Raw genomic sequence first — 27,427 nt, 5'->3', positions numbered from 1 at the left:
GTGTGTTTTCTCCCTCCAGGCTGATGTTGGAGAGCTGCTTCTCCATCAGGATAAATTAGGATAATAATTGCAGCTAAGAAATAATGAACTTTTTATTGAAATGGCCAGATGGGACCATGACTTTTACAAAGATGTGGGTTTTTGGCTTCCAAGATCCACATGATCTCTTCTAATTATGGGGCAGTTTTTCAGTAGTCCTGAAGTCTTGGATTATAAATAGTGGCTTCTTGCAGATGCAATCACATTTTCCCACTTTGCTTTGTTCTTTCCAAGCTGAAATCAGCTCTTCCAAGAGACATTTCCCCACTCTCTTTCTCCTTTTGTTAATTAATTTTGTCCCCAAGTGAACAAATGAGAGCTATCTCATTATTTACCTTTGACTTTTCCCATTTCATCTTTTGCATATGGATAAAAAGCCATCAGTTGCTAGACTGAGAAAAGGTCTATGCATGAATTCATTCATTTTACCAAAATCTATTGATTACTGACTATGTCAGGCATGGTGGCCAGCAAGGTAAACCTTTGCCTTCAAGGAGCTTACAGTACAACAGGAGATAGCTATCAGCGAACCAGCAAAATGCAGTGTGATAAGGGCTAAAGTAGGGGCTGAGCTCTGGGTGGTGTAGGAACGCTGTATAGAGGCCCCTCCTCAGCCTTGAGAAGCAGGGAAGGCCCCTGGAGCAGATGGCAGCTAAGAGGACTCTTGCTGGACAAATAGGAGTTGGCCTAGAGAAGGAGTAGGGACCTCTTTCAGGGAACAGCAACTATTTTTGTATTACAGGAGCATAGAGTGCAGAGGTGGTTTTGGCTTTAAAAAAAACATAAAATAGCTTAGGAAAGGCTTGCATTCTTGAATCCATTGCAGGTTCCACCCTTTTCCATTGTTCTGCCCTATCCTGATTCATTTTATTACCTGCCTGGCCCATGTAGGCATTTGAGTTTGGGATTTCTTACCTTTGTACCTAGAAAAGTCAAGTTCAAACCATCCAGTGCCTTGGATCATCCTCTCAGCTGCCATTTTTGGTCTAAGAGGAAAGGAGACTAGCTCTTAACCGTATGATCTGAGTTTGAACTGGGGAACTGGACAGCATCTAGATATGTTACCATCTGTCTGTGTGTCCATCTGTCTTGACTAGCTCTTTGGTGGAACCAAGCCAGTGAAAGATTTCACCCGCCAGGTAAGACCATGAAAATTACTCACACACACTTAAAAAAAGGGAGGGGAATGTCTTTTTTTTTTTTTTCAGGAAAGAAAAGGGGGTAAGCAGACAAATATTTATTAAGGTCCTATTGTGTACCAGTCTCTATGCTAAGTTCTTTTATCTTCAGCCTGTCTATAAAAGAATTTACAGGAGTCACAGGCACATTCTTAAAATTAAATTTGTAATTTAAAAAGTGATTTTATGCATCTCAAAATATTTTATTTTGTTTATTATGCCTCAGGGTAGCAATTAAAAAGTCAGTAATATTCACGGGGCTACAATGATGTGTTGATACTAAACCTACAGGGAATACAGAAGATGCATGGACCCTGCCTCGGGTTGTTCACTGTTGTGGGTGTCATCATAGCACAATCATCTCTGCTTGGTCCTCTGACCGATCAGATCTGAGTCATCCCAGGATTAAAGGAAATATGTGTGAACGAATAAATCAGGACTTTGTGTCCTTGGGGACTTGAACAAAACCACATATTTAAGATCGATTTTGATCTCCCTCTCCTTCTTGAGATAAAACACTTTGCTACTAAGCAAATCAGTAACATTTCTGTTATCTTTCCAGGACTTCTTATATTGTTGGCTTCAGGGTTTGTTGTTTTGTTTTGTTTTGTTTTCCAAATGCAGGCCCGAGGAAGAGTATGGTAGGCCTTTATTGACTAATCTGATTTTTCTTTGTGACATATGATCAGCCCCTATATTTTTATCCCTGGAATGGTAAACAGCATTATACAAGATTCCACCATAAAGTGAGTTTCTAAACCCACAAAAATCTCATCCCATAAAAGTTTTTGTTACTTGGGTTAAGTTGTTCATTACCCTTAAAAAGCCTTGGCTTAGGTGGTTTCAAAATTAATTGCATTTTTTTCCTTCTTAATTTTTAGTAGGAACTATTTGTTTCTGGGAACTTGAGGATGTGATTTTGTTCTCTTTCTCTTTTTTTTTTTAACAAATTTTTTATTGCAACACATAACATATATACAAAAAAGCAATAAATTTCCAAGTGTTAGGTCGGGGGATGGGGAAAGGCACTGCAACTGGAGCTGCAGCGGCTGTGTCACCCCTCCCAAAGTGACTTCAAGAACTAATGAACCGCCCCTTCCAGATGTCACCTGACCTCCATCCTTAAAAGCTGCCCGCGCTGAAGCCCACGTGCGCACTCACCTCCCTCCGTCTTGGGTTTGGTGGGTTCTGCCCGGGAGTACAGAAATATCCCCCCCCACTTTGAATTTCCTGGTGTACCTTTCTTCTTTCTCACCCTTTCGCCTCCTAAACCTTTCACCAAGTACATTTTAGTAAGTAGTTATACCACAGATTTTAAAGTTTGGTATGTGCTATGGTTCCACGATTTTTCATTTTCTCTTCTAGCTACTCCAAGACACTGGAGACCAAAAGGAATGTCAATATATTGATTCAGCAGTCATATTTATTTGCTAGATCCTATCTCTTCTATTATATTCTTCCCTCTCATTTTCTTTTTCTGTGAAAAATAACATACATACCAAAAAGCAATAAATGTCAAAGTACATTGCAACAATTAGTTGTAGAACAGAGTTCATTGCTTAGTATGGGTTACAATTACAGAATTTTAGGTTTTTACTTCTAGCTCCTCTAAGGTACTGGAGACTAAAACAAACATCAATATAATGATTCAGCACTCATATTCATTTGTTAAACCCAACTTTTTCTGTATAACTCCACCATCACTTTTGATCGTTCTCTCACTCTTTAGGGGTATTTTTTCATGTTGGAAGGGGTTCTCAATAATATGGGATAGGGAGATGGACCTAGTCAATGTTCTGGAGAGGCTGGGCCCTCTGAATTTCAGGACTTCTCTGGTCCAGGGACACATCTGGAGGTTGTAGGTTTCTGGAAAGTTACCCTAGCGCATGGAACCTTTATAGAATCTTATATAATGTCCTACGTGTTCTTTAGGATTGGCTGGAATGGTCCTGGTTGGGGTTTGCCAAGTTTTGATAGGTAGCAACGTCTAACTGAAGCTTGTGGAAGAGTGACCTCCACAGTAGCCCTGCAACTCCATTTCCTCAGCCACTGACACCTTGTTTGTTATACTTCTTTTCCCCCTTTTGGTCAGGATGGAATTGGATCCCACGGTGCCAGGGGAGACAGGCCTTAAGGTTTTGAATACCTTGTAATACTGACTTTCAAAAATAACTTCCTGGTCCACATAACAGAAATGGAGCCCAGAGCTAGTGTACATCTTCATACTTGCACCTGGGGTGAGTCATGAGAAATTTTTTATTTCCTGAAGGAAGAGGAAAATCCTCCTCACTGGTCTAGCCTAGAACCAGCCATCCAGAGAGGCTGAAGGTGTGGGACTGCCTGTATTTCAAGACCTTTGTCTATAAGGAACTGTATCGTGGTCCTGGAACTGGGCTGGGTTTATACAACACCTGTGTTTCCTAGATTTGCATCCTGGTACAGTCATACTGGGGTAAACTGCTGTGTGCATAAGCTTCTTCTTTTTCCTTCTCCCAGGCTTCCTACTTGGTTCTGTTCATTGTTTTCCCTGCTCCTATCTGGTGAGTGTCAACAAATGGGCCCTAGTGCAACAGAATTCCAGTTATGACATTTTGATCAGCTGCAGTCCTGGAGTAATCAGATAAGATAGCCACAGGTGCCAGAATGATGAAAGTTTGTGCATCTGATGACGAAAGTCTGGGGTAATCTTAGAACACCAGGAAAGGCCTCACAGGAGGAAAGGGACCTTCAAGTTAATGATTACAGTGAAAGCAGAGGTAAGGACAAAAACAGGAGCGTATGGGAGAAACACGAGGATTTTAGTGGAGTTGAAAATGAGGTGGAGAGAGAATTCTGAATTGCAGGAAGTTCAGAGGGAGAGACTTTTGTTCCATCTGTGAAAATGTAGGGACTAGGTTTCTTAAATATTCCAAAATATTTGTTGTAAAAAGAAGGAGACATTGGTTTATCTGCAGAGGTAAATGGTAAATTGAGGCAATTTTGAGGGGCGTTATTATTCAAAGGTCATTGGAGAGGATGTAGCGTGACATGTGGAGTATTTCTATCTGACTGCAGACTAAGGTTATCTGTAGAAGCCAGACTGAGAACTGGGACCAGTGAGTGGGTGGAACCTGGAGTTTTAGGATACTTTAGGCTTTCAGATACGGCTGAGAACTGGAAGATATGCAAATGCTTGCTCAGGCCAAACGCAGAGTGGCTGAGGTTGCTGAGTCACTGGAGGCAGCGCACTGAGGTGGGTCCCACACCTGGCTTTTGGAACACTGTTCAGGGGTGAGCTGGGCTTGCAGAAGCTTTGTAATTTTTTTTTTAGAACATCCGATAGCATACTCTTTGATGTTTACCAGCTTCAGGGAAATCGGGCCAATGTGATTTTTTTTTCCTGAAGTAAAACTAGTCCCAACCAGCCAGACTGACTGGGAATTTATTGCCTAAGCAGTTTTCCAGCATGAGTTTTGCTGGTAAAACGAGACGTGAATGTTTCCTCGACTCTCAAAGGGCCTGTTTACGCTGACTTGATTTTTACTGCCAGCTTTCAAGTGGGAAGAGGGAAATTATAAAGGTCAGCAGGTGAGCAGAAGGATCCTTTTGTCCTGCCATTCTGGTGTATGTGTTTGTAGGTGTGTCCGTTCCCAACGCAAATCAGTATGCCCTGGTCTGTTGGCAAGGCCAGGTGTCTTGTTTTTAGGCATAATGATGGGTGCCCGGCTGGTTGCCCAGCAGTTTCCTATTTGTTTATTGTAAAAATGGTAAATTAAGCTGTAAAATTTCCTGGATTGGAGGGCAAGAAATATTTACTGTCAACAGAATAAGAACATGGAGATAAAAGATACTCGGCTCAAGGGTGCATCTAGTGTCAGGAAAGAGAATTAAAAAGAAGGGGAAACCAACAACAGGGCATTTCTGACTTGAAGGAAACTTCAAGTGTTTGGGTGACACACATAACTTTGAGAATCATTCTCAGGTCAAAGCACCCATCAGTAGAGCTAAGAGGTAAAATTAGGTTGGACCTAATTTCAATTTCATCAACCCTTCTCATTTTTAACAGCTTTTTTTAACTTCCCAGAAGATGACAGCTGGGTTCTCACAATTTGAAAATAAGAATTTGAGTGAAGAGTTGAGAGGCTAATCTCCAGATGTCCAGAGAAATTTAGCAACCAAGACTAACAGTTCGGAGAGAAGGCCACCACAAGTGCTGTCCTCCCACCAGGTAACAAACCAAGGCGTTCTTGTTCTACTCAGGATTGACCAAGAAGTCATGAAATCCCTGGCTGAGGGAGACTTAGAAGACTGCCTACTCAATAAGGTAAGGGCTGATGCTTGCGTTCCTGCAGCACCCTCTCCCCATTCCTCCACTCCATTCCCACCCCCCACTTCAACCTTGACCCTACACCCCAACCTTAATATGGCTGCTTCCAAAGGTATGTAGAATGCTCCTCAGGAAACAAAGTCTACTGTCCCTAAGGGTATTTTGGGTTTCAGCAAATCCTTCTCCTTGGAATTCCAGTGCCCTGAGGCGTGGATTAGAATTTGGGTTGGAATTCCAGTCCTGCCACTGATATTTCTGTGGTCTTGAGCAAGTCACTTAACCTATCTGAGCTTCAGATTTCTGGGCTAATAAAATGGAGATGATATGAGATCTTAGCAGAGTCTTATTCTTAGAAAAGAATAAATGGAATTAGGACAAAGCTTCTTGAGAACTGTAAAACTCCCAGGTTTTTAAAAAATCATCATATTTTTAATATATACTAATTAAAAACTAATATATTTTCTTCTATGTAGAATCATAAGCTCTTAGAATGTGGGAACTTGAAGGGACTTTAAAACATTATCTAATCCAAACATTCAAGACACTTAAACTGACTAAATGTTAAAGATTAGTCTATGGTTTTCATATCTTTATAAATAAACAAAAGAGATTACTTAGCATAGTGAGAAGTAAGCAAAGTCATCGAGAGGTAAATAAGAACAGCCTGTGATGATAAAAATTATAGCAAACAAAATTATTTCCCATTATTCCTTCTTTTGGGGTTTCTAAATGTAAGAAAGTTGCCTGACATGTTCCCACAGCTTGGTATTTTCTGAAAGAAAAAAAAATCCAGATTCTTCTGCCTGTTATTCAATTGATTTCAACTGCCCTATCTTTTTACCCCCTGCTTCTCCTGCATTTCCAACAGTAGAAGTTCTAAACAGTGGTCTACATGGAATCCAGCCTTGTATGTGTTTTGTTTGGCCTCCAAGTATTTTTAAAATATCCAAATTTGTTACAAACATTTTTAAATAGTGAGATTTTGCATAGAAATCCAGATTCCCATCTTCTCTGGAAAAAAAAAAATTAGAATACTGGCAAATGTAGGGCCCTACTTCTAGCCCAGCAACCATGGGCTGGAGCTGGCTTATCTGTTAGAACATGTCCTTGCCAGTTCTCTGGAGGCTGCGGCATTCTGGCATCTGACACCTAGGGTCCCCTTCTCCACACTTTCTCCTCTTATGCATTCCCAGCTCCCTCCCTCCCCTTTCCCCACCATGTAAGTGTTTTAGCTCTGCCAAGGTCCCAACTCCCCTTCTCCCTTCTACCAGGGAAGGTGTCCCCTCCTCTCTCCACTTAACCAGTTCATACCCATCCTTCAAACTCAGCTCAGAGTTCACTTTCTCAAGAAAGGGTTCCTTGATGCCCAACACAAGCTGTGTCTGGCCTCCTATGAACTCCTATTGTTAATTACTCCTGATAATGTTTATTTAGTAATCAATTGTCTATTAATCCAGACATCTTTCCTATTATTATCGTGCGGGCACCTTAAATATTATTTTATTCTTTATAAGCTTCTAGAGGACAGAACAGTGTCTTGGTTATCTTTCTTACCCCTTGACATTCACAGAGTATCTTACATATACGTGGCCAGCAATATCTTCAGGGTTCTTTGAAGATAATCCAAGAGTAGTGCAGAAGGGCCTGGAAGATTGAGGTGTATGCAGTATCTCATATAATCTAATCAACGGCCATGTGATGTGTGCACGTTATTGCCATTTTTCCAGGGGGGCTCATGACTTGCCCAAGGTCACACAGCTAGGTAATGAAAACATCTAGATTTCAGCCTATCCTTTTTACACCAAAGACCACATTTCATCTGCTAAACTTCTCTATATCTCCACAAATACATACCGGGCACCTGCTTTGTGCAAAATGCTGTGTTGTGGTTTCAGGGAGGCCCCAGGCTGGTATGTGGCCTGCAAATGAAAAAGTCTGAGTTTTTGGAGTATCTTTAAGAATGGATCTGTCTCAACTGCAGACATTGCACATAACTACCCAGGTACAAGGAAGAAGTCCCATGTGCAGACAGGAAAGCACTTAATGTCATAAATAGCAAAACATAAGGGCTACTGTAAAGATTTAAACAGTGCTGGAGGAGAGCAGAGGGGTGTTAGCTCTGATGGGAGAGGAGGTGGAGGTGGAGACAAAGCCTCATAGACTGTGGAGGGGTTTTCATGAGTGGAAAAGTGCAGGAAAGGTCTTCCAGGGTACGGAACCTCATCTGAGCAGTTGACGTGGGTTTCATCCCCAGTCAGCTTGTCTTTTAGGAAGGCAGACTGGCATAGTGGTCACAAATATTGGCCTCAGAATTACACTGCATGAGTGCGGGCCTTCGTTCCATGACTTACTAACTCTGGAACTCTGGGAAAATTACTTAAACTAAATTTCAGTTTACTCAACTGTGAAGTGGGGCTAATAGTAGTATCCATCTGAAGTGATTATTGGAAGGCTCAAATGAACTAAGCCTTATTTAGTGTCCAACAGAAAATATACTTAGCTCCATGGTGACGCTCTTGCTACAGCTTCTGCTACATTAGTGAGCTGCAAATACGCTGTGTGGCCTGAAAGTTTTGGTTCATGAAAGGGTTAGTCTGAAAAATAGGAATATAAGAGTGGAAAGCCTATTGCCTCAGCTGTGTCCCTGTATTTAAGTTTCCATCCCTTTAAATTATTCGCTTTTGGGAAGACAGAGATGATATCTGCCTTTCTTTTTTTTTTAAAACTGATTACTGGATTGAATGCAATTCCAGAACTGAAGGTCTGATTTCCTGTTTTCTGTAAGGATGTTCTCAGCGTTTTCCCCCAGAGGCACTCCTCATGGATTACACTCTCAGACTCTTGGGCAAGACTGGGCTTGGGTGACATTACTGCCAGGCTGCTTAGCCCCACCCTTTCATCTCTCTCAAGAAATCATGCCAGCAAAGGGAGTCAGAGTGTTGTTATTATGAAGAATAACCTTGAATTCCCAATAATTTATATTTGAAATAGTTAATGGTTCACAAACTTGAGCTATTAATAGTAGCAAGTGACTGGTGGGACAACAATGGGCCCTGACATTGTGGTTGCTGAGGAGGAGAGGAAAGAGGCCCCGGGTGGGGAAGTGGGCATGTGCACAGGTATGCAAACCTGCCCCTGGAAGAGTACAAGCCACCTGCAATGGATGGCATCCTTAAAGGTTGCCCCTGAATACTGTGTTTACATAAATGGATTAATCAGAATAACTGAGTCTGCATGTTAATAATTGTTGCATAGAGGGGTTGGACTACATGATCTCCTAAAGACATCTAGCATTCAACTGCCTGATTAACTTAATGCAATCCATTTCTTTTTTAAAAAAATATTTTTGTTAGCAAAACAACATATAAACACACAAACATCCTTAACACACAAACATTCCATACGCAGTATACAATCAGTGGCTCACAATATATTAGAATTCATTTCTGTTTCTGCTCTGCACACCCATACAGGCAAACATTTATAAAGAAAAAAATGTACCTGCTGATTGATTTAATCAGCTAAGGAGGAGAATGAAACTTTAACAGGCACCTGTGACCAAGTTTGGACCGAATGTGCTTTGATTCCACCTTCTTAAATTATCATGCTTTTCCCTTAATTTTATTTTAAAGCTTTGCCGTTAAATAAATTTGGTGACAAGGTTGACTCAAAGCTTCCCAAAGTTTGAGAGACAATAAAGGGCGTCTGGGAGTCTGAGATGGGTCTCTGCTTGTGGCGGAGCCTCTGACCCATAGGGCTCCTCCTTTCTCCCAGACCACGCCCTGAAAACTGCCTGAGGCCTCAATCCCTGCTTTTCTTTCTTCTTCTTTTTTTTAATTTTGGTTTCTGCAAACTTTTTTCTTTCTTTCTTTCTTTTTTTAAAATTTTTAATTTTTTTTTAAACAACAACATGCAAACATGAACATTCTTACCATATGATCATTACATTCTTGATATATAATCAATAACTCAAGCTGTATATTCATCACCATGATCATTTCTTAGGACATTTGCCTCAATTCAGAAAAAGTAATAAAAAAGAAAAAAGAAAACAATTCATGCATACCATACTCCTTACCCCTCCCTCTCATTGACTGCTAGTATTTCCATCTACCCAATATATTTTAGCCTTTGTTTCCCCTATTTTTTTTCTATACCCTTTACCACTCCCTTTCATAGATCACTAGCATTTCAATCTACTAAATTTATTTGAACATTTGTTCCCCCTTTTATTTACTTATTTTTAATCCATATGTTTTATTCACCTGTCCATATCATAGATAAAAGGAGCATCAGATATAAGGTTTTCACAATCACACAGTCACATTGTGAAAGCTATATCATTATACAATCATCTTCAAGAAACATGGCTACTGGAACACAGCTCTACATTTCAAGCACTTCCCTCCAGCCTCTCCATTATACCTTAAGTAAAAAGGTGATATCTATATAATGCGTAAGAATAACCTCCGGGATAACTTCTCGACTCTGAGATCTCCTAGTTATTGACACTTTATTTTGTCTCATTTCTCTCTTCCCCTTTTTGGTCGAGAAGGTTTTCTCAGTCCCTTGATGCTGAGTCCCAGCTCATTCTAGGGTTTCTGTCCCACGTTACCAGAATGGTTACACCCCTGGGAGTCATGTCCCATGTAGAGAGACGCCCTGCTTTTTTTTTTTTTTTTACATGGGCAGGCACCGGGAATCAAACCCGGGTCCTCTGGCATGGCAGGCAAGCATTCTTGCCTGCTGAGCCACCGTGGCCCACCCGACTCCCTGCTTTTTAATACCCTGAATTGGAATCTTCTTGCTCTACAGTTTCAGGCTGTGGTTGGGACAAGTGGAGGAAATAGCCTGTGGTTTGTGGAGTTTGCACCATAGGAGTGACAAGAACTACATGGGATTGAGCTTGGGAAAGCTGCCGCAAAAATCACCTTTGAGGCTGCTGAATAGCACAGTGATCCCATATAGGAGTGAACCTATTGCAGAAAGGATAGCTAGAGTGTGGGGGAAAGAGGGCTACCCATTACCTAGTAGGAAATGTGCTCCCACTCAGCATCCATGGCACGTGTCTTGGACAGGGGTCTTTCCCCGTCATCTCTGACCCATGTCCAGTATCTCTGTCAGGACCCTGATGGATTATCCAGGTGTACTTGTGGGAGGCTGGAACCATCGATGATGGTTGAAATGAATGGAGATGTCTGACTCAGTGTTTCCTGAGCCTTGACTCAAAATTTAGGGTTGTTTAGGTTCAGGAAGAGGATAAAGAGTAAGTTTTACTTCTGATGCTTCTGTACTTGAGAAAGGAGCAGAGTGTGATGGAAAGGAGTTGGGGGATGCACAGCAGCTCTGGTCCTACTGCTGACTTCTAGTGTGACAATAGGTGAGCCACCGTGTCTACTCTGGAGCACTATAAAATGACACCAGATACGATGATTTCTGAATCTTCCAATTCTCAGACCCAGGGACTAAATTACAGGAAAAATGATGGATGAAGAAAATCAAAACCAGAGCTTATGGTTGTAGGCCCCATAAAGCATTCCTTTGTTTGACTTTCACTTTGGGGAATCAAAACAGGTCACAGAGACAAACGAATAACCCTGTATAAGGAGTGGGGGGTTATAGGTGTCTCCCATGAGGCATGTGATCTTGTCCTACCCAGTAAAGAAAACCTACCAACAAATGAGGGCATGGTTTGTACGAGGTCCACAATGGAAAACTTTTTTCCAATAGGTTACTTACCATGTGAGTGTGCTCACACATGCAAGCACACACTCTTTTTCAAGCATTTATCCGTTATAAATGATTTGATGAAAAAAAGTGATTTGATGGTGTCAATATGGTGACAAATCTTTCATTCATTTTTTGTAAACCTTAATTTGCATTTATTTTATGATGAATTTATTCCCAAGCCATACGTTTTTGTTTCTTCAGTTTCTTCTGGGATGTCTTTTTCTTCTGTACAACCTCCTCTTCTGTTTATGAACAATATCTTTGGTTTCAGCAAGGCTCATCTCCGTGTGGCAGGTGGAGCTCAGGCATGGGTTAATCCGACCAGGCATCTTAGAAGCTTTGTTCAGCTGGATATGCTCAAAGACCAGAGAATCTGCATCTAAATGTGTAAGCTCAGCATTATGCTCTGCACTGTGCAACAAAAACTCAGTATTCTTTTTGGGGCAGCCACCCAGCATCCAGCCCCACCGTTTCGCCTGGGCACCCCTGTCAACACCATCATTGCTTCTATGAAGTCTCATCTTTCAGATACTTGGGGGCTTTTTGAATGCGCATACCCTTGATGGCCTGAGAAGTTTCTCAGGTATTTTTAAAAGTGTACGTGAGGATTTGAACCTCTTGATCTGCATGATTTTGTGTGGTTTTCTAAGTCAAGTGAATAGTGAACCATTTTCAGAGATCACCTCGGGTTGCTTAAGGAAAGAGTTTCATTAGTTTTTGACTCAGGTAAAAATATATAGTTGATCCTCATTATTCATGGATTCTGTATTTGTCAATTCTCCTACTCACTAAAAGGTATTTGTAACCCCAAAACAAATACTGTGCATTCAGTCATTTGCAGAGTGGAAAATTTGAGTCACCCACCAGGCATGCTCCCAGCTGAGGTCAAAAAGTGCCTGTAAACAAGTGCCTTTTCACAGTAAAATTAGGCCCACATTTTTCACATTTTTGTGCTTTTTCTTGGTGATTTCAGTGCTGAAATGGTCCCGGGCATAGTGCTCAGTTGCTATCTAGTGTTCCTAAAGCACAGGAAGGCTGTGGAGAAAATACGTGTGTTGAATAAGCTTCATTCAGGCATGAGTTATAGTGCTATTGTCCATGAGTTCTATGGTCACTAAAAATCAACAACATATGTCCAATAAGGGGTCTTCAGCATTTGCCATGACTTTATAGAAACAACTACCACAAATAATGAAGATTAACTATATTATAGTCCCCACTATTTTACTACCAGTCATGATACTAACATCAAAGGATTATGGAATAACACCAGTGGATCTGGAAGATTTGGGGTGGGAGGTCGTAGCTTTAGTCCTCAGTGCAGTCTGAGAACTTAATTCTTTGAGCAAACTCTCTTCCAACTATTATAACTGCAAAGCCCCATCTAGTTAGCCCTTGTATTACTTTTCTTCCATAATATCTGATCAGACCTCTGGTCTCTGAACTTATCCAATGTCCTCTAATCTACCAAACTGCCCATTACCTACTCATGACCCATCACTAAAACCCTCCCTTGCTGTTTTATCCTTCTCCAGCTCTTGACCAGCAAACTCCAATATTAGCACCTCAGCCCCTTTGGAGGGCTGAGAGGGGCTGGAGAACACCTCATGACTGAGCCCACTGGCATGCACAACTTCATCAGCCATCCTCAGCTGAGGATGGTACTTGGCAATCTTCAAACATGTACCTAACAGTCTCTCATTCCTTATAGGAGCTCTTTCAAAATCTATCATCCTTAACTCTCCTACCCTCTACCTCACTCCCAGAGAATTGTTTTATTATCTACTCGGTGAAAAAAATAGACATCAGACAGGAAGTCTCTCAGATTCCTGTATCAGCACCCATCATTCTTTCTTTCTTTCTGATCTATCAAGGCTAATTCTTCATGCAGTTTCTGGATTTGCACTACTCCTTCTGGCTGGTAAGTCCTTACTCAGTTGTTTGGTTCTCTACTTCCTCTTCCTTTTCACTGGCACTTTTCTCTCAGCATTTAAACATGTTCAAGCCTGTGGGTGGCCCTGATTTTTCCTTCCATAGCCAAACTTCTTGAAAGAGTTCCTTAACTCTCTCCGTACTTGCTCAGCTTCGATTGACTCTTAACCTATGCAATCTGGCTTAACATCCAGCATTTCCCTGAACACACCAATCCCATTTTAGTTGATGTTGTAGCCTTGAGTCTGAAATTTGTAGGACAGGTTAGCAGGATGGAAACTTGAGAAGGATTTAAGCTGCAGTCTTGAGGCAGAATTTATTCTTCCCTGGGAAATGTCAGCTTTTGTTCTGAAGGCTTTCAACTGATTGGATGAGGCCCACCCACATTATTGAGGGAAATCTCTTTATAGTCAACTGATTGTAGACATTAGATCTACAAAATACTTTCACAGGCACACTCAGATTAGTGTCTGATTAAATAATTGCACACTATTGCCTAGCCAACTTGACACTTAGACTAAACATCACAGGGTTTTATCTCACTCAGGCACTTACTGTTGACCTCATTCTTAAAATTCTCCTTCCTTTGTTTTCAAGACCTCTCCTTTATTCTCTTACCATCCCAGCATGCCTCCAAGGCAATCTCTGTTCCAATATCCTCCCCTCCTGCTTTCTCATGCCTAGATACTTGCTGTTTTCTCTTTCTAGAACAACCTTCATGACCTTCTTTATCTAGCTAAGGTTTACTAATCTTTCAAGATATAACTCTGCTAGTACTATTCCTCCAGGAAGGTCCCCAACCTCCAAACTAGATGAAATCTCCCTTTTCTGTTTTCTCATATCATCCCACACAGACCTCTACCTAGCACATGATTGCACTGTTCTCAGTTGCCTGTTTGTTTGTCTTACCTGTCAGTCAGCTGATAACCTCTTCACTACACCTATGCACAGATTCTGGCATGAAGTAGATGTTCAGCAAAAATTGGTCGAATGGAGTTGAATCACAATATATAGGGGTGTCCCAGAGTGGAGAGGACCCTTGACTATAGGCTTCTAAAAGAACTTTTTATTTGGCATGGAGAATAACCTGCCCCCTCTCTTCCACTTGCACACTGGAAGATGCAGAGTCTCCATAATTTCCTAACATTCAAAGAGGATACCCTTGGTTCTTTCTCCCATGAGGAATATGACAGGATAGACACAAAAGGTACAGAGCAGGGTAGCTAGCTGCTGGTGGCAAAAAGATGTTAAAAGTATCATAGGCATGATTATCATATTCACGTTTAGACAAAACACATTGACTTTTACGAAGATAATTTTATGCATGCATATCATACAGTACCCAGTGAAATGGCAAGCTCCTTAAGATCAGGGCCCTCACCTTCTGTGTCTTGTTATTCCTTGCTGTGCTAGGTTTCTGGACCGAGAGAGTCCCCTTTGTGAGAGTATGTACCTAGAAAACAGCTCTGAGCCTGCACACTGCCGTACCTGGTGTACCCTACGCTTCCCACACATGTACTCTGTCCTTATGTATGTCTTCCCCACCACCATAAGTGCAGGGGCTGCATTTGTCTTACCATTGCTGTGTCCCCGCATTCATCAAAGTGCCTGGCACATAGCAGATGCTAAATAAATATTTATTGATGAATTGGCTCTACATGTGATATACATACAATATGCATATAAATAGATATGTATGCACATTTATATTCTATGTATCTATAGCTTTGTTGGCATGAGATCTCAGAGGGTTGGACTAATTGATGACTTCTCTTCTTAAAACAGACAGAAATCTCTTAGATTTGGGCTTTTTTTTTCTTTTTGGATATCTTGAACATTTTATGGGTTTCTTCAAAACAGCTCTGTAATATATAGAAACAGCCCTTTTGTACCAAATTCGGAAGGGCCTTAAAGAGTCATAAATGAGCCTTGGATGTATATTTATCAAATATGGCTTAAAAACCAGACCCTGGCTTGGCTCGGCAGTGTCTCTCTGAGGAAGTCTTGAAAGATAACCCGCCAGCACGTGCCTCCTAAGAAACGAAACAAACACTCCGCTTCATTTCTGGGAAAACTTGCATACCTTTCCCATTTCTTATTTCATTTGAATTTTTTTCTGTCTTTCCTGAAGTTTTGGGTTTCCTACAAACATCTATTACACTAAACTTTCAGTATCTTTTAAGATATATATTTTAGGGGGCATTTAATTTTCTATGGGTACTTCCCAGTTCTTGGATGGCATGCTGTGTCAAGTCAGAAAAATACATAAATTCATGCCTTTTCTTATGGATCTAGTAGAAGAAGGAGAGGGTAGTACAGAGGAGATGGGAGCCATCATTTGTTGATGACCAAAGTAGAAGGCAATCTGTGGGGCATTTACACCCATTAAAATGTTTAATTTTCACCAACCTGGAAAGTGGCCATTATTATCCTATCGTGGAATCTCATCGTTGTTCATAAAATCCTACATGATCTGGTGCCTGCCCTCCTTTCCAAAGTCATCCCATTACTTTCTTTCTCCTCTCCTGTATGTGTGCTTCTGCTTAAGCATCTTTGGAATTTGCTTTCCCAAGCTGTCTTCATGGCTCACTCAGGGGTCACCTTCTTAGAGCAGCTTCCCTGGCCAACCTATCTAAAACAACAGCCCTTTCATTCTCTAGCGCCCTATCCTATTTTATTTCCCTTCAGGGGCTCTATCACATCTGGTATTGTAGTATATATTTTGGTGGGGGTTTTTTTGCCTGTATCCTCAACTAGAGAGCAAATATCTTTCTCTAGGTGGTTCACTGCTGGATCTAGATTGGTGCCTGCCACAAAGTAGGATCAAATAAACACTGAGCAGGTGGTGCGACAGTGGCTCAGTGGCAGAGTTCTTGCCTGCCATGCCGGAGAGCTGGGTTCGATTCCTGGTGCCTGCCCATGAAAATAAATAAAGAGCAGATGAATTTTCAGAAGTGATTTTCAAAAGAGAATGTTGAGGTAGTGACCAGTGTCCACTCGGTCAAAGTCAGATCTCAGCTTATCTCCCCTCAAGTTCTTGGGAGGGCAGGATGTCCTGAGGACCACACATGGAATAACCACCTTTGAATAATCTCCCTTCAAACCCAGGTGAACTTGAGGCGCCAGCTGATTTCCCAAACTGTAGAGGAGGTACAAAAAGTTATCCACCGTTTGACCACAGAAATCAGCCGCCAGGATGTTCGATTTCAAGCTGTCCCTTACTCTGACACATACAATGAGAACATTAAGGTAAGCAAGTCTTACTTTTCCCTAAATATTCCCCAAGGGTCAGAAGACTTGGATCAGTAGAGTTCATCAAGAATACAAATAATATTTTATGTGTCCACAGTTGTATTATCTACAGTTCTCTAGAGAAAGTATCAGCAGAACCTATACACATAAAATTTATAAAAGGGTCTCACATAACCATGGGGATGTAGAGTCCAAGGTCTGTAGGGCAGGCCATGAGCTGGTAGCTTCAATGAAGGTCCTCAACAAACTCTAAGGAGAGGCTTGCTGGCTGAAGCAGGAAGAGTGGTTGTCTCCAGTGAATCCTCCTCGAAAGCCTTCTGGTGATTAGATGAAGCATCACTTATTGCAGAAGACACGCCCCCCCCCCTTAGATGAAATCAAGCTGTGGATGCAGCCAACATGGTCATGATTTAAGTCCATGAAATGTCGGACTCTCACCCGACCAGACAACGAGGCACCACCACCTGGCCATGACAGCAGGAGTTTTTAGAACTTACTGTTTCTTAAACTATTTCATAGATGTTATCTCATTTGAGTCCCCTCTTTCTACAGATGATAAAACCTGAAGTTTAGAGAAGTCACACGACTTAAATCATATTAGCCTCAATGCCAGACTCAGACAGAAACTTCTGATTGATTCCAAAGCACTTTCCACTATAGTAATTAAAATTCAGTTAAGCATGCATTTCTTGGTAGGCTCCTACTCTGTTCTGTGCTCGGCTGTGAGGACAGAAAGATGGCTGAGGTGCCTTGTTGTCCTTGAGGAGATTACAGCCTGGGGGGGTGACACCTATAGAAACACCACATTGCGTGGGAAGCACCATGGTGGAAGTTCACCCAGGCGGTTGTGACAGTGCTCGTGAAGTTCTTCAGGGTCAGACAAATGACACATGTGCACAGCAGTTAGCGTAACACATTAGAGAGTGGTGGGGACTGTGGCCAACCAGAGAGTATTTCCTCTACTTTAAGGCATTCAATTAAAAACAAAAAAAGCAAAACTTCCTGGCTAACCAAAACACATTCAAAGGCTTCCTTCTACCATCTTACTGTCATTTTGTACCTCCCCCAAACCCAAAAACTAGCATAAAGTGGACTATAGTAAGTACCATCCAGAAGAGTAGAGTGAAGCCAATTCTGGGTGTTGAGTTGAACAGGAGGAAATGTGAGTTGGAGGACAATCAGTTACTCCAGTACATCTTGATAGTGGTTGGACTCCATTTAGTGGACATAAGAACCACCCGCATGGTTCTGGGACTTGTGGATTTGGGAGCGGAGTTGGATCTTAGGAAATTTACTCCAGGATAACAGTTGTAAAATTAGATAGCTTCCTGGAATGTCAGAGTATCCCCTGTCTACCCCTCCCACCCTAGACCAACCTAAATTACACAAATATGGACCAGTCAGTAGGAATAAAGAGATAATTATCATTGCTTTTCCTAGAACTATACCCTAGGAAATTCTCCTCCACCTATGACCCCACTTAGAATTAATTCATAGCTTAAAATAGATCTTGCAGTTATATACATCATGTCCTGCATATTAAGTTTGGAAAATAGTTACAGTGTGGCACATAATTTTTTTTTTTAATTTTAGCTTAGACCTAATGCAACAAGTATTTATTAAGCACCGTCTACTTGACCAGTAACATGATGGTCCTCTTGAATTCACCTGCAAGTCGATTCAGAGAATGTGCAGATGGGGAATCCCATAGTTTGGCTTATTTTTCCTTTCTTGATGCAGCCACCTTTCTATGGACACTAGAAGTCACGTGGACCCATCATCTAAAACAGCAAACCATGGTGCTCTAAGCGTGAGGCAGAATCAGTTGGAACGCTCTTGGGTTTGACATCTGGCTTGGCCAATGACTAGATCTTGGGCAAAGGTTAACGAAATTCCACTGTCAAACTTCCCTTGAAGCGGAGGTGGTTCCACCAGTGTACGGCTGACTGGCAGCGGGGAGATGCACATGGAGGGGCTGCCCGTGACGTGGTCAAAGTTCAAGTTCCCTTTGGCACTACCGTCACTGTTGACCAGCCAACTTGTTCCACCTCTCGGGCTGTGGACCTGACCGCTGCTCACCTGGCTCCTGTAGAAGGGGAGCGGGTGGATTCTGGCCGATCGCTTTTCTCCGCGAAACTTACAGTCACCTCAATAGCTTATATTGTTTCAACAAACAGGCTTTCATTTCACCTGAGACTCTGTAAGGATTAGTCCTTAATGCTGGCCATGAGGTCATTCATACAGGCAAAAAGAAAGGAAGGCATTTTGCAGAATCCATTCCCCTCCTCTTCCATTCCCTCCCATTCTTTATTCATAACAGACTGCTCACCCATCCCTGGTCACTCATTCTTGTCGGAGAGCCTGCCCAGCACAGACGCAGCATCACTGAGCAAACCACCAGAAGGCCTGAGCTCCAGATCTGGCTCCTCCGCTCACTGGCTGTGTGCCCTTGGAGAGATCGCCAAGCCTCTCTGAGCCTCACATGCCTCATCTGGGAACCTCACAGGACAGTTTAAAGATTAAATGGGCTGATATGTGAGAAATATTAACACAGGGGTTTGTATATATGTGGCTCAGTGAATATTAGTCCCTTCCCCTCCCTTATCTTCTTCCCCAAAACTTTAGGTCCCCTCTAGGGTCCCAAGTCGAATTCATTCTTTCTGTTTGTGGATTCAGGGAACCAGAGGCTTGGCAAGTTAACTTACCTGCCCTAAGCATTACAGAGGGCTGATGGCAGAGCAGAGGTGGAATCTCCTTGCAGCACCCAGGTTTAGCTCTCCTCCACCCTGTCATATGGCTGTGGGCTGAGTGGTTCATTGAGCTCAGCCAGTCCAATCCCCAGGGACCTCGGTTTCCTCCCAAGGGTGTGAACTTATGCTGTTTCTCCCTCCTTTCCTGACCCCAGGTCTTGGCCCCCTGCCAGTTCCTTGTCACAGTCCCAGTGAAAGGCCTGGCTGGGTACAGGGAGGCCAGTGAGCGGCGCTGGCGGTACTACAGCCTGCAGGGTGCCAGGCTGCCCTCCCCCGTGCCCGAGCCGGAGGCCCTGCAGCAGTGGCTGGGGGTGGAACAGTTTTCGAAGAGACTGTGGCAGTGGCACGAGGCAGACGTGAGCGTTGAGGGAGATATTGTGCCTGCCAAGGTGCTGCAGGTGTTCCGGACGCTGGTGGAAAACGCCATCCGAACCTGTCACCTCTCAGGTGAGCTGCTTAGGAAAAGCACAAGGGAAGTTTCTGGCATTTTTCTTTGGCTCTGAAGAACTCTCTGCTTGGGTGTTGGCTGGCAATGCCCTGTCCTTGAGGCCCATGTCCCTAATTTTAGACAATAGTTGATGTGCTTTTTCCTTTGTGTCATCCTCATAATTTGAATTAGCTGGATTTTTTTAAATTTTTTTGCTGTGACACACAGAAGAATGGAATTCTTACTCAGACGCTCACATGGGTTTAACTGGATTCCTGACAGTGGCAGCAGGAAGGGTGGTGGGTCATTTACCCTTTCCAGGATGTTAACTTAAAAACTTTAAGGTACTTTTGTAAAAAAGTAACTTATTCACAAGCCTCAGATCGTTGTTTTTAGCACATTTCTAGCACAACACCTCCAGCTGACTGCAGTGCCTCAGTAGGTTGAGATCTCACATTCAAAGACTACTGATCTGTGCCAAAACACAAACTCCAGAAGCCATAGGAACTAAGTTTAATACAAAAATTTAAGCTACCATACAGTAGGGCATACACACACACACCTTCATTTATTCAACACAAAATAAAGGGGTGGATTGCAAATTGGGGACAAATGGATAAATCCCTTAATTATCAAAGAATTCATTAAAAAGATGAGTAGATCAAGAGAAATAATGACAAAAACATGAATCAAAGAAAAAGAATATAAATGGCTAGGAAAAGTATGAAAAAATGTCCCAATGAATATATATTTCAAGAAATGCACATTAAAACATATAACATTTTGACAGAGATGATAAAATGTAATCCTGTTCAGAGTAGGGACGGGTATCGTGAAATAGGCATTTTTTTACACTGCTCTTGGATGCGTAAATTGGCGCCTCCTTTTTAAAAGGCAGTCTGAAAATTTTTGTTTTTATAACGTGCTTACATGGCAATCTAGCAATTCCAGCCCTAGAAATAAATTCCTACAAGTACACATAGAAATATGCATGAGTATATCCACTGCAGTAAATAGCTTGCAATAGTCTAAACGGCTAATAAAGAGAAATTGGCAAAATGAAATTTGTTACCTCTGCCTTGTGGACTTCTACACAGCCTTTAAAAAAGAAGAAGTGACACACAGTTTTGAAACATATCTGTGCCAGAGAAGCAAAAAAAGAAAAACAAAAACAGAGGGCTGATGAATACAAAGTTCCATTTCTGTAGAAAGGAAAGGATGCATTTGTATATGCATTTGATTGTTTGGACAGAACAGTTCTGAAAGTTTCCTAATGGTAATAGTTCACTTTTAATGGCTTTTTCTTATGCATAAGACACATTCATGGATGATTGAATTTAATCCTCATAACAACACTACAAAATAAGAATTCTTTTTCTACCTTTTGTACAGATGAGAAAACTGAGGCTTAGAGAAATTGAGTACACACAGCCAGTAAGCAGAAGACACGGTAGAACCAGGGTGTAAACCAGGCAGGCTGCTCCAGCATTCATTTGCTCACCTCTTCACTTGGTGACGTTATTAATAGTGAAAGTGTAAATAAGAGTTTCAAACCCCGCCAGGTGGCTGAGATGCTTTCGGTAAATACTGCTGAAGTGCCAAAGCTCGTCATCATTCCTGTCCGGGCAGCTCTGATGAGAAGCAGACAATCAGCCCTTTAATCACGTGCTGGCTAGGAAAAGCAATGTTTGCCTTTTGAACGGCCTAATTCAATTAATGAGCTTTCATTTTCTTCTCTGAAAGACAAGCAAAATAGTAGATCCCAATTCCAGACAGGCTATCCTTATCTGTAATGCAAGCAAGCAAATAAGAACTACTGTGTATCTTTTGAGAGAAGGGAAGCAAATTGCAAAGTGAGGAAATTCTACTATATGAACTGGCAAACTTTACCATATGCATTTATCCTCTCTCCCCTTCTCTGGGTGAAATTGATTCAGCAAGGTCTTAACCCATTCACTTGACCTTTTAAGATGGTGGCTCTGACATGCTTTAAAGTATTTTATGATTTTTGATGATAAATGCATCTGAGGTTAGGCTGGTTTATTGGGTGATGGAGACAAATATCATCTAAGGGGTTTCAACTCAAATAAAAGACAAGGTCTGCAAAACTCCACTAAAAGTATATGAAAAGTTAGCGGACAGAGGCTTTCCCCAAATAATGTCCAAATATCTTGTTGAAGAGTGAAACAAGATGGCATAGGTTTGCCTCACTCTAAAAACCAACATCTAGGTGTTCGGTTGAAATAGTGATGGAATTAGAAAAGTGGTTCGATTTCATTTTACAGTAGGGAATATGATACGAGTACTTTCTATTTTGGCACCTTCAGTTTAGCCTTCTGAAAAGGATCTCTTACTTAAAACAACAACAACAACAAAAAATACCATAAAAGTCCTAGAGGAAGAAAGAAAAATGAAAAAGCCCATTAACAATGAGATTTTCTAGCACCACTTCCGAGAGTTACCCGGCTGCTTGTCCAATTTTGCCATAAAGGGCCCACCCCTCGATATGTCGCTGATACGGTGAAAGCTGCCCCCCTAGTTACAAGGAGCTGGTCAGATTCCTTCTTGGAGCGCTTGTCTTGAGCAGGACTTGCTCGTCTCATTGTCTGTTTGGTGATTTCCCATCAGGTGAGGTCAGCGTGCTCCCGAGCTATGGCTGTGCGGTTTGGGTTGCCGTGGAAACGTCTGCATGTCAGGTGGGACTTGAGCTGGTCCCTGTCGTGGAGATCTCCACCTGGCCCGAGAAAGCCCGGTGGCCTCGGTGTCTGAAGCGCTGGCCTTCCCCCAACAAAGTGGAGTGTATTAAGGTATTGACACGCAGAGCCCCAGCTGCCCCCCAGCCAAAGATGCGACTTCGCTGATCCTGGCATTCCTGGCTGCCAAGCAGCTTCTGAAGGGGTGTGCAGTCTCCCCACAGCTGTCACCACCTGGGTGGTTCTCAAAGCGTGGCCCTAAGAACAACAGCACCAGCCTCCTGGGGACGTCGTAGAAATGCAGGTTTTTAGGCCCCGCTCTGTCCTTACTGTAGCAGGAGAACGTGCAGACAGATACAACCCCCCCCAAGGTGATTCTGATGCACGCCCTCAAGTGTGAGCACTGGTTTCACGGGAAAACATGGAAACCAGGCTCCCCCTATTAACTTTCCTTGGTAAGGGTGGTATGTGTTTTCCCTGAGGTGCCTCATCTTTTCCCCATGGGGGTCGGGGGTCCCCTGCCTGCCCGGCGATGGGTCCCCAGACTAGCAGGCTGCGTCAGAGGTGGTTTTCTACCTCCACAAGCATGCCATTTCACTTTCCCCATTTTATTTTTCTCCTCTTCCAGTCGTTCGGGTTGAAGTTGCTGGCCCGTTCCAATTATCACTGGCAGCTGAGCTTCTGCCAAGCCGAACAGGTGCTGCTGGACGGGCTAGATGAGGATGGGGGCTGCCGAAGGAAGTGCTTTCAGGTGCTGAGGCAGATGAAGGAGGATGTCTGGTGTCCAGGGAAGAGGCCAGTTATCACATCCCACCATCTGCAGGTGAGTGCACCGGGCGCCAGCCGAGAGGGCACAGAGAGCTGCTAAGGTGAGGAGCTCCACCCTCCGTGTCCCTTGTGGGCCTGGTGTGTGTGGGTGTGCTTATGAGTATGCGTGTGTTAAGTGTGTGTGCCCGTGTGCATGAGTTTGTGTGTGCGTGCAAGAATGCGTGAGCATGCGTACATACGAGTACGCGTGTAAAGGTGGGTATAAGCGTCTGTGTGTGTGTGAGCCTCAAATTATTATTCAGTATCAAGTTATTGCTCAGTATGGAAATAGACAAACCTAGACCCTGTGGGGGGTGGGGGGGGCCACAGCATCCCTGAGTCAGGGCAGCAAATGTCTCTGCCTACCCTCATTCCCCTTTCCTGGTTCCTTCTTTCATGGGGAAAAATACAACTAAAGCAAAATATGCACTATCGTTAGCAGTAATATCATAATATTCATGCATTCCTTGCAACAAAGGTACTGTTCCTATGCTAAGTCTCGATGATAGGGAGGTGTAAGGACTATAGGTTTATGGAAAATGTTCCCAAATTGACTGTGGTGAACGGGCAACCCTGTGGTTACACAGAGAGCCTTTGGGGGAGTGTCTTATGTGTGAATAAAACCTTGTTGGTTTGTTTGTTTAAGTTGGAAAAACTATTAAATGGAATAAATATTTTAGGCAAAACTGAGTAAGGCCACCACAGGCCTCGCAGCCTGTGACTTTCCGAACTTTCAAAACTGCCCTCCACCCAGGGATTCATTTCTATTCTGATGACTCCTAAAAAAAAAAAAAAAACCAACTAGAGGATGTTAACGAAGCCGTTAAAGGATCTCCGTTTGGATCCTTCCTCACACACTTACCTGGCACAACTGAATGGTGCATTCCTGAGGATGAACATTTGAAAGTTAGGCATTCCTTCCCTTAGGGGGAAGGTGGGTTCATTAAAAGTCTTCACCACCCACCCTGCATGGGCAGGCACCGGGACTCGAACCCAGGGCTCCGGCATGGCAGGTGAGAACTCTGCCACTGAGCCACCACAGCCTGCCTGAAGCAAGACCTTATTTTTCCTTATTTATTCCTAAGACCCACTCAAAGGCACATGGACCTGATTATAATTGGCTTAACTGCTTCAGTTTATTTAAGGAGAAAAAAAAAGTTTAACAAGGAGAAGTAAAACTGTTTTTTTTTTAATATCTAAAGTTATCTTGATCACCATGAAAATTATTTCTGAACTTGTTTACTCAAAACAGTATAGTATAAATAAAAACATATTCAATATCTAGACCATAAGATTTACTTATTTATTCATTTATTCAATGAACATGTAATGACAGCCTCCCACGGACCGGTGGTTCTGCTGGGTACGAGTGACATACCGAAAATAAAAGCAGATAAGTCTCCTGCTCTCGGGGAACTTGCAGTCTAATAAGGGAAAGGAAAAAAATTAAATAATCATATGAATACATTAAAAGCTACCGTGATCATTGCTTCTTACAAGAAGTACATGGTTAAAAGAATGTGTTGTAGACGTAGCAGGGAAATTTGGCCTGATGAATGAGTCTCCCGTGCCGAAAGAGAAAGGCAGTATGCGCCATGCAGTTGAAATGGGATGTGCAGAGGCCCTGTGGTAGAAAAGAACGCGAAATGGGGCCACGGTGGCCAGATGGAGAGAGCAAGGGATGGACGGGTAGGGACCAAAGTACATAAATCAACGTTCGAGATTGTGTTCGTTGACAAGCAATGGGAAGAACTTGATGTATTTGAAACGAGGCATGCACGCATCTATTTCTGAAGGAGCGTTTTGACTGCAGTGTGGACCACAGACTGAATGGTGAGACGACAGGTCCCTGCAAACCAGCTCTAAGGCTATTGCAGGGGCCCAGGGACGATGGGATGGTGGTGGAGAAGGAGGTGATGATGTGGGAGATGAAGAGAAGTAGCTGGACTTGAGGGACATTTAGGCAGGGGGAGTAACAGGACTTGATGGGGGAAGGTGAGGCAGTGAATGCCCTCTAGGCCTGTGTCTTGTGCAACTGTCTGGAAAAGCGACTCTGGAGGTCGACCAGGTCAGTGGGGGAAGCCCCTGAGTTCAGCTTGGACGTGTTGAGACTTAGTAGTTTTTAAATATCTAAGAGGTATCAGGTAAGCAAATCAGAGGAGAAGTCTGGGCTGGGGAAAAAAAAATTGCGAGTCAACTACATTCAGTGGGAATTGAAGTCACTATTTTAGTTTATAGTGTCTGGGGCGGAACATAGAGGAAGAGATGAGACCTAGGCCTGAGTCTTCAGACACTCCAACATTTAGAGGTAGGGAAAGTTGGATGTGCCTGCGAAGGAGAAGCTGTAATGCTCACACACAACCAAGAGAGGGTGATAGCTTAGAAGCTACTTGAAAAATGTGGATAAGAGGATCAGATTCTGTCAAAAGGTCAGGTAAGGTGAAGACTGAAAAAAAAAAAAGCCTGGATTTAGTACCGTGGAGATCACTGGACCTTAATGAGAGCAGCATTTGAGAGTTCATGGCAGAAGAATCCATGTGGGTGTGGATGGGAGAAGAAACGAGGACAAGTAGAGGTGACTCTTTGGAGATTTGCAGAGAGGTGAGAGGACAGGAGGGAGCTGGGGGGCTTGATGGAGTCGGGAGCTTGGAACAGGTTTCCTGGGACCAGCCGAGGACTGGCCCTGGCTAGGAGATGCGGCAGCTCCTCTCAGGTGGCAAACAGGAAGGAAGAGAGGAGAATGTAGCTGTAGGTGGAACTGTCTAGCTTGGGAGGGTGAGTGTTTCTATTTTCCCTGGGAAGGAGGAGGCAATGGCCTCTGCCCAAGGTGGGGGGTGGCAGATTTAAGGAGAGTGACGATTGCTGGGGATGTCAGTAGAGAGCGAGAGGATAAATCCAGAGAGGCACTGGAGGCAAGGCTGAGCCCCTCCCTACCCCCCACCCAAAGGCTGGGAATCATGAATTCACGGCGTAATCAGTAATCCCTGGTGGCTCCTTTCTCCCGCCTTCCGAGGCAGTGTAAGCTCTGTAGATGCTTCTGAGATCTTCTCCGCAGTTGCCTGACACCCGCTTCTACCTCCCGCAGACAGTCCTGTTCTGGACCTGTGAGAAATATCCCCGCACCAAAGACTGGCAGATCTTCGACAAATCCTTCCTGCGCCTCGTGCAGAAGCTGCACAAGTGTGTGAGCCAGCATTTTCTGAAACACTATTTCGTCCAAAAGTGCAACCTCCTTCAGTATGCCAGCTCGGGCGAACTGGACGCCGTGGCCCAAAGACTGGCCTTCTTCCTAAAGCACCCCCAGATTCACCTCCCTGAGGGCCCCCCCGCCCGGGAGCCTCTGGGACATCCCCTCTTGACTTGACTGCTTTCTCTGCGGATCATTCCTCTGTCAGATGGCAGGACTCTATCCAGGAGAGGGGCAAAATGCGGCCGAGGAAATTATATCCAACCAGTAACCCTCAGAGGGATAGAACCATGTCCCAAGATATCTGACCCAACTTACTCAGAGCCAATTGAGTATTTCAGGCCCACCTACCTCCCTTGGGGATGGTGTCATGCCTCCCCAAGCCACAGATTCTGAACTGATGACAGTTTTGAGTTTATTTTCCCCAGCTCAGGCTCTGATTGCCTGACAAGGAGGATAGAAATAAGCAAGCGTTAGCCTGCTGTCCAGGACTGGTTCTCCAGCCCAGTGACCATGGACTGGTTATTTTTCCATTTGTAAAATGGGACTGTTAAAATGCCTCCCTCGGAGCAGGGCTGTGAACCTATGGGGCTGGTGGCCTTTCAAAGGAAAGGCAATGGATCAACCAAAATATCTTGAGTTGGTTCAGTCACTGGTCTTTGCATCCCAGATCAATATCTACACACTGATTAAATGATTGAGTCTGATGAATTAGCATGCCTGAATTTCACCTGCTGTCCTCGATGCTCTCCCAAATGGTGATTCTTGGTTCATTCTGCTTCCCTGGCCTTCTCTAAGTAGGAAGGGAGGGAGGGAACAATGTCAATGGCTAATGTAATTAAAAGATGGAGGCACAGCTCTGCCTGCCAGCCTGGGCCCAGCACCAGCCCCGTCTCTGCTTCCCAGGCTGTGGGGTGGAGATGGAACTTCCTTGTGTTTATGGAATGGACTGGATGCTGGAATCTGCATGGGGTGGCTCTGGAGTCACTCAGCCTTGCTCGGGACAGTTCTCTGCTCACTATACTCATGAGTACACATCACGCTTGTTAGACACAAGGAATAATGCAGTGTGCAAAAGAGACAAGGGCTTACCCTGATGAGACGGCACCTCGTGGTGAGTCAGGAA

At 43.3% G+C, this 27,427-nt stretch overlaps 1 protein-coding gene across 3 annotated transcripts; it reads left to right on the top strand.

Moving 5' to 3' along the window:
* Nucleotides 1-3,717: 3,717 nt before the first annotated feature.
* On the top strand, nucleotides 3,718-27,170 carry MAB21L3 (mab-21 like 3). 3 transcript variants are annotated; one of them, XM_077119446.1, is made up of 7 exons: nucleotides 3,718-3,757; nucleotides 5,457-5,520; nucleotides 16,294-16,434; nucleotides 19,343-19,634; nucleotides 22,243-22,421; nucleotides 22,936-23,130; nucleotides 26,200-27,170. In XM_077119446.1, the coding sequence occupies exons 2-7, from the start codon at nucleotides 5,473-5,475 to the stop codon at nucleotides 26,476-26,478; spliced, it is 1,134 nt and encodes a 377-aa protein (XP_076975561.1). In that variant the 5' UTR covers nucleotides 3,718-3,757; nucleotides 5,457-5,472; the 3' UTR covers nucleotides 26,479-27,170. The 3 variants fall into 3 exon arrangements, with proteins under 3 accessions (XP_076975561.1, XP_076975560.1, XP_076975562.1); XM_077119445.1 differs by lacking the exon at nucleotides 3,718-3,757 and adding an exon at nucleotides 4,451-4,784; XM_077119447.1 differs by lacking the exon at nucleotides 3,718-3,757 and adding an exon at nucleotides 4,451-4,784 and having other exon boundaries at nucleotides 26,204-26,408.
* The last annotated feature ends 257 nt before the right edge of the window (nucleotides 27,171-27,427 follow it).

This window comes from Tamandua tetradactyla, chromosome 11, assembly GCF_023851605.1.
Source record: "Tamandua tetradactyla isolate mTamTet1 chromosome 11, mTamTet1.pri, whole genome shotgun sequence".
NCBI lineage: Eukaryota > Metazoa > Chordata > Mammalia > Pilosa > Myrmecophagidae > Tamandua > Tamandua tetradactyla.
This window is presented reverse-complemented; position numbering and strand designations above follow the sequence as displayed.